At 34.5% G+C, this 8,371-nt stretch overlaps 1 protein-coding gene across 1 annotated transcript; it reads right to left on the bottom strand.

Moving 5' to 3' along the window:
* Nucleotides 1–2,587: 2,587 nt before the first annotated feature.
* Nucleotides 2,588–6,471, bottom strand: LOC131052865 (pentatricopeptide repeat-containing protein At3g24000, mitochondrial). The gene has a single exon (XM_057987509.2). It carries the CDS (start codon nucleotides 6,289–6,291, stop codon nucleotides 3,988–3,990), a length of 2,304 nt encoding a protein of 767 aa, XP_057843492.2. The 5' UTR covers nucleotides 6,292–6,471; the 3' UTR covers nucleotides 2,588–3,987.
* Nucleotides 6,472–8,371: the final 1,900 nt, after the last annotated feature.

Consider the following 8,371-nt stretch of genomic DNA (forward strand, 5'->3'; position numbering starts at 1 on the left):
CTCATTGAGGTCATCACTTTCTACGTTGCAAATATTCACAATAGGTTTGTCGGTACATTTTTCTATAGTTTTACATTCTTCCATACTAGATGAAGCATTGTAGCCTTTATCATCAAATCCATCGCTCTTCTTAATTTGTGCTTGACATGCAGTATGAAAAAATATCGATTCTCCAAAATTCAATTCCTTTTGTTTTCTTTTATGCACCTTCTCAAACTCATTTCTTTTATCAACAAAGGTGCTTTCCTTTTAATCTAGTTTAGAAACCTTCACAAAATTAGTTCTACAAGTCTTGTAATATGTCCAAAGTTATTGCACTTGTAAAGTATGATATTAAAATCAACCAAAGGAGAAATGCATTTCTTCTCACAAAATCATGATTCCTTGTAGGAAACCTTCCACAATCTACCACCTTATGACCAAATGGATTGCAACTTAAACAATGACCAGAAAAAGAGTAATTGAACTTGGTATTGCATGGATGTCCTCTTAGATTCTATCTTTCAAATATTTTCTTATGTTAGTGAAATTGAATGAACCCACCATCTTCCTTTTTGCTATCCTTGGTTAACTTGGTCTGCTAAGATCTTTAGCTTTCAAAGCCATTCTCATACGGATTCTTTACAACCATCTTCATAGATTATTGTTGCCTTACTATTTTGACTTTCATCAAATACAATGCCAGTCTTGATTTGTGGTGATCTTTAGCTAATTATGATCTCATATAGGATCTTAGTGCTTAGTCCAAACTTCAAACTTAGCTAAGTGTTTTCTTTTTCTAGATCCTTTCTCAAGGATACCACTTCCACTCCAATCTTTTCGCAATCCTTGTCTCTTATCTTTATTTTGTCAACCATAACATCCTCTATCATCTTTGCTTCTTCTATTTGGACTTTTAGATCTACAATTAGCTTCTCATCTTTTTCAATATTCTATGATAATTTATCTTTAGCCATCATTTCCTCCATAATCTTCTTTTTAGTCTTTTGATTTCCTTGCCAACACAATATAATTATCCCACAAGATCCACCTCATCTTCATCATTTCCAAAGTTCAAATTCTCAACATCACTTCCTGAGGTCTCCAATGCCATGAATAGAAATCTTTCCTTTTCACCTTCACTTCAAGAGGGGCATTGATCATCATCATCTAATGAGTCATAGTCTTCTTTAGAGTAGAGATTCTTCATGTTCTTCTAGAAATTCTTCTTCTTGTGCATAGACGTTTTATAGTTCTTTTGAGATTCCTTTTCTTCATCATTGCATCATCTATGTAGATACTTACCCATAAAATGACCTACTTCTCCACAACCAAAACAAATAAAGTGGACAACTTACCTTTGTATTTTCCAAAACCCCTCTACAACTTTCTTACAAAGTTAGCCTCTTTTGAATTTGAGTCATCATTGAAATCAGAATTCAACCTTTTTAGAAGCCTTTAACATTGTCTCTTTCATTGAAGATTTATCATTTGTGACCAAGATTTCATATGCAATTAGAATTCCATGTAATTCATCCATAGTCAAAGTATTCAAATATTTAGCTTCTTCAACTACAAAAACTTTTGAATCAAACCTTGGAGGAAGGGATCTAAGTACCTTTTCATAATCATACCTTCTTTCATTTCTTCACTAAGTCCTCTAATGGTGTTAAATATTTCATCAACCTAGAGAAGGAAAGCAACAACATTTTCTTCTTCCTTCATTTTTAGACTCTCAAATTGACCTAGTTGAGTTTGTTGCTTTGCCTCATTGACTTTTTCACCCCGTTCATAAACGTTGTGCAACTTATCCTACACATCCTTTGTTGTCTTTTAGTGCATTATCTTCACAAACTCAAAGTCAAATAAACCACACAAAATAACATTCCTTTCTTATAAAATTCAAAAAATTGTGTCTAACTCCCTTGAAGAAATCATTTTAATATCTAATTTTTCATTCCTTTGCATAAGCATGGGCTTAGTAGATATTTTAAAGAGGCTAGTTTCACTAATTGCTAGTCGATCATGTGAAATTGAACTTCCCCCTCATTTGGTTGCTTTATTATGATTTCAAATTCACATGTTACTTTGAAGATGTAATGGTTGTGCCATTAGCTCTATTATTCTTTATCGTTCATATCAAAGTATCTTGAAAACGATCCGCACTTGCATCTTTTGTCTTTTCTCTCTTTTCCTTCTATGATTCATAGGCTATTAGGAAAATTAGCTTTTATACCATTGAGATAATCTCATTTGTGCCACTAGCTCTACCATCATTTCTTGTCCCCTCTATATTCCCAAGGCATCTTGAAAATTATTTGCACTTTTATCTTTTGTCATTTGTTTGTTTTTAGCTTTCCATGACTCATAGGTTAACAAGAAAATTAGCTCTCATGTCAGTCTGATGATCTAGAGAAAATTTTCATAAATTATTCACCACATTGATGTATTCTTATTGACAGAATACACTTGATTACACCAATAGATAATAACATGCAATTTTTTGTAATAGAATGTAACCACGTGCAAATAACATACAATATCTCACACACAATTCCCTAAATGTGATTTGATGTTTGACATATATTATTGTTCCAAGCCACAAATCAACCTGATAAAAGAAAAGAGAAATTTTTCACCACAAATGCAATCTTTGGATGAGATTGTCCAAAGGAAAGCTAGAGTCGAGGGTTTTCACCCTTAAATAAAAAATTGAACAGTGTGTTAGTAAAATATGAGAAAAAAACTATCCTAATGACCAAACATGCCTCAATTTACAACACAGAAGGCTCAAATCCTAACACCCCTATGAGTCATCTTCATTCTGAAAATAGCAAATGCTATTCAAGTCAAGATTCCACCTCAAAATTAGCAGCTCACTTTGACCATCATAACATCATCTTTAAAGTTAACCTGTAACTGCTCCAATTTTTCCAGATCATGGTCCCCATATTAAAATTATTTCTTCAGCCCACTGGGAAATAAAGGAATAGGTTCATGGGTTTACATATGATGAACTAATGAAAAGAGGACACTGCAATATTTCTAACAACGGCAGCATGATTCCAGCTTCATAAAGTCTATTTTTATTTTTTATTAAACTATTTGGAATTTTGCTCAACATGCGTTCCAGATTCGAACGTATTCATTCTATAAAACAACATCCATGATTCTCCACATTTATGGAATATTTCTAGAATGTCACATGGAAGTAAGCTTACTGGCTTCATTGTGTCTAATTAAGAAAATGAAATCGCATCACTTTGGAGTCCACAAGGTCTATCGACCATCAATAAAACACCGTTCAAAACTCCCCACACTATTAGAAGCTCCTAAGTAATCCTTTCACTATTGTCAATGTAGTTTTCTAGATCTTAGTTTTCGAATCAAATGTTCTGATTCTCTGGATTGCCTACCATGATAGAAGCTTCAGAGCCAAGTAAGCCTGTCACAGTTTCTAGCCTATGACTGCAGTGTCACATGGAAGTTCATATAATTCATTGTGTCCAATTTAAAATTTTGAAATTGTGGAACACCTGAGTCTCCACATGAGATGTCTAGACTGTCTGCCTACAATTAGCAAAGAATTGTTCGAAATTCTGTACCATGTTTAAAGTTTCTGAGCATTCGACTATTGTCAATGGATTTCCTATACCTTAGTTTCCAAACCCTCTTCTAGAATCAAAATCAACTGAGCGGAAGCTTTGAAGAAAAGTAAGACTTTCACCATTGTTGATGGAACACCTAGATTTTACTCTTCAAACCGAATTAATAATCTAGAATTTCATGCAACATACTTTAGAAAGGCACATCACTTCTGATACAGGGGTTTGTCTGGTTCTTGAGTATATGTTAGAAAAATGGAGTACTAAGCTGATGATTGGAAATCAAGCAAGTGATTTGGAGACCTCCTCTAACCATATTTGCTTTAAACCTCCAATTATGCATCAGAACTGAAATGGAAGCATAGTCCATACAACAGCAATGATAACATGTCTCCACCAAAATTCACCAGTAATCACCGCACGTGCACACACCATTATTGAAATGATGGAAGCGCTTGGAATCTCTCACTACAATTTTACGTCCAACAATCTTTGAAATAAACTTGATAGAATTATGACAATCACCACATACACGAAGGTTCTTGAAAATTCGGATAGATGTCTCAGGTGGGATGCTAATGAGTCCAAAAGCAGTGGCCAGCTTTTCACTGTGATGACCAAGAATATCTTCCTTCTGTTCCTCCTCCACATCATGCAGCGCGAAGTTCATATTTGGCACATACCCTGCTTCTTTCATATCTCCGAACAACATCTCCAACTTTGCACAGATCTGCTCTATTAAAGGATGCGATCTGTCTCCTACTATGAACTCATGTACCTTCCTGTTAACCTCAATCCAACTGCATCCTGGATCCTTTTTCTTTACTGCCATGTTCGTCATTGTTTTTCTTACCATTGATGCTTCTTCCCATCTACCAGATGCAGAATACATGTTTGACAAAACCACAAAATTTCCAGAGTCTTGTGGGTTTAACTCTAAAAGGTGCTCTGCAGCAACAATTCCAAGCTTCATGTTAAAGTAAACCCTGCAAGCAGCAAGCAAGGCTCCCCATACAGCAGAATCAGGTGGAAGTGGCATTCTTTTTATAATGTCATATGCCTTGTCCAGGTAGCCAGCTCGCCCAAGGAGATCAACTATGCATGCATAGTGCTCAGCATTAGCTGCAATGCCGTGTTTTTGTTCCATTGAAACAAAGTAATGCCAACCCTCATCCACTAGACCTGCATGACTGCAAGCAGAAAGAACAGCTAAGAATACAACGTGGTCTGGTTTCTCACCACAAATTTGCATTTTCTCAAAAATATGAAGAGCATCCTTGCCCATCCCATGCTTACCATATCCAGTGATCATCACAGTCCATACAATTTTGTCCCTTTGAACTATAGTATCAAACACACAACTGGCATCTTCTATACTGCCAGATTTTGAATACATGTCGATAAGCGCACTTCCTGTACCAGCAGTTGGCTCAAAACCAGTCTTTACTGTGTAGGCATGAACTTGCTTACCCAATTCCAATGATGCTCGACCAGCACATGCTCTAAGAATCGTGGTAAACGTGATTTCATTTGGTTCAATTCCTGTGCACTGCATTTGTAGAAAAACTCGCAAGGCCTCATCCATATATCCATGATCCGCCAGGCCTGCAATCATGGTAGTCCAGGAGACAACATTTCTTTCAGGCATTTTGTCAAACACTCGGCGTGCGTCTTCTAAGCTTCCACATTTCACATACATATCAAGTAGAGCACTTCCTAAAACAACATTAGAGTCTAATCCACATTTATAAATGCACGCATGGATGTGTTTTCCCTGTTCCAAGTCTGATACACCCATTCCCACATTCAAGATACTAGAAAACGTATATTCATTTGGCCTAGTACCAGCCTGTTGCATTCCATAAAATAATTGTCGAGCCTTCTTCTCGTCACCACACTGAATACATCCTGCTATCACTGTAGTCCACGCAACCACATCTAGTTGAGGCATTTCGTCAAACAATTGGAGTGCATCCTCTAAACTCCCACATTTTGCGTACATATCTACAAGTGCACTCCCTAAAACGACACAGGACTGGTAAAAACCACTCTTGACTATACAGTTGTGGATTTTCTTACCCTCTTTCAAACCTCCTAACCCTGCACATGCATGTGCAACGGTGGCAAAAATAAACTCATCTACCCGATTTCCTGCTTGTCTCATTTGCCAAAAACAATCCAATGCCTCCTCAAACTGACCTCTCTGTACATACCCGGCAATAATAGCAGTCCATGCATATTCATTTCGTTCAGTCATTTTGTCAAACAGCTGGCGTGCGTGATCCAAAACTCCAAATTTTCCATACAGAACCAAAAGCTTAGTTTCCAAAAATCCACCCAGTTTAAATCCTTGTTCAATAATATGAGCATGGATTTTTTTCCCTTCAGCCAGAGCTCGATTAGCAATGCAGCTTTGTAATAGATAACCATAGTCATAAGAATTTGGACGAATCCTTCGCTTATCCATAGCTTTAAGAGCATCCATGGCCTCCCTTAACTGCCCTTGCCGACATACTGTTTTAATACTGGGGATCTTTATAGATTTATCATTCGACTTTCTCACAGATAGTGAATGTTTTTTGGTTGTTACGTTGCGAGAAGGAAAAGACAATGCTGTGAAACTATTGTAGCAGCGAACAAAATTAATGACGATTTTGCTGTTCTCTTCGTGAATGGAAATCCATTTGATACGAGCTATGGATAACATGTCTGTTTTGGTTAAGATTAACCAGCACCTTCATTCAACTCCATTTTCAAATTTTAAAAACAGAAACACAGGTGGTTTTGGGTTGGACTCCCTATATTGTATGAAATAATATCTGAGTTTAAATCTTTAAACCAATGCAGAACAAAATGTTTAGGTTAATTTGTAGTTCTCAGTTAACTATTTTTTACCCTTTGCAAAAGATTGTGCTATGAATTTTTTAATTCTTGTTTAGAGACAATTCTTTAGGTGAGAAGTTGTAGAAATTATATTGAAATAGATATTCCATTAGATGGTTTATATTGTTAAGAAATTTAAAGTTTATTAGATGTTTTAATGTTTTTTTTTCTAAATGTTATGTAAATAAATATAAAGATTAAAAAAGAAAAAAGAAAAAAAAGGTTTGGTGTGGGAATACTGAGTCCTTTCTTGATATTAGTTTAAAATTCTTTAAACCAATGTAAAACAAAGTTTTGAGGTTACTTTGTAGTTCTTTGTTAACATAAAATTTTCGTTTATAAAAGATTGTACTTCGAATTTTTTAATTCTTGTTTAGAAACAAATCTTTAGTGAGTAGTAATAGAAGTTATATTGAAATATATCTTCCATTAGATGGTTTATATGTGTTAAGAAATTTAAATTTTATTAAATGCTTTAATATTTTTTCTTTAAAATTTTATGTAAATAAATATAAAGATTACAATAGAAAAAGGTTAAAAAAAAGATTTGGTATGGGAATATTGCGTCTTTTCTTGATATTAATTTAAAAATTATATTTAAGTTTTCATTTATATAAAATAGTACTTTTTTTGGAGGATTTTGTGTTACAAGATCATTTTGTTATCTAATATGAGGGTACAAGTTTATACTAATATCTTTTCTGTTGATAGCAAAGACAAGGGGTATCTATTTCATTAAAGTCTCCTAGGTCATGATCTTCACATCGTCCCTTTTATATTGTATCTCTAAGGGTTTGAACCTTAGTAAATGACATAATCAAGGAGCATATCATTACCCTCACCAATTGTGTTCAACCAATTTTAGCTATATGTTTTCAATTTGATGAAATTATGTTGAGAATACAAATAAGAGCCCACATACCTAATGGCATCACATCCTTAGTTTCTCAAATGAATCTCAACCATCCAAATAATCCTTCCAGAATCTATAAATCCAACATCAATTTTCCTTTTTCAACAACCACTGTCTTCAAATTCTTGTGTAATCATATTGTAGGTTTTTCATAGCATTACTCTAAGAGCCAATTTCCCACAAGAGGCAAATGAACAATAGGCGTGATATGCTTGGATTCAATAGGGAGTCTTATTTGATTTGATTTGTTTTGTTGTTGAATTTATTAGCAAAATTGTATTGATGTTATGTTTAAAATTAATTAATTGGATTGGATTTTAGTGGTTAACCTATTAAGCTGATTAAAGATGATGAATTTTCCCATACACAATTGCTATCCAAGTATGATTGGAATAGAATATGCATCACCACACATGAAAAAGAGCCCCCAATAAAGTTAAACTACTAATGTCATAGGGTAAGGAGCAACATAATAAAGTGAATGGAGTGTAAAGGCAATACCTATTCACCAATGAAAATTGCAAGATCAATTGTAAGAGTTATGTGTGCTCGATATTCATATTGGTCTTGAACAAAATCTTTAAAAGCTTTACAATTTCCAAGAGAATGACAATAACAACGATGAAAAAGACAATACTCATCACCCTCTTTGTTCTTATTATGATATTTTATGAAAGGAAATATAACATGCTTATCATACTTTAATCTCCAAAAGATTATTGTAGCTATTTTTTCTTAATTGTCAATATGGCTAGGTCTTGTCTCTTGAGATGTAGGATAGGGTGTACTAGTGGAAGTAGAAGGATTTTTTTCTTTAGGCAAAAGAATTGGTAAAGGAAGAAGATTATTTGATTTAGAAGAATGTTTGGATGGATGATAGTTTCTCTATCTTGTAAAATACTCTTTAAGCATTTGAACCTTACAAGCATCCTTCATGTATGCTTGACATTTAGGATATCCTAGGCTTGTTGAACCCAAGGTAGGACTGAGA

This window comes from Cryptomeria japonica, chromosome 6 (assembly GCF_030272615.1).
Source record: "Cryptomeria japonica chromosome 6, Sugi_1.0, whole genome shotgun sequence".
Lineage (NCBI taxonomy): Eukaryota > Viridiplantae > Streptophyta > Pinopsida > Cupressales > Cupressaceae > Cryptomeria > Cryptomeria japonica.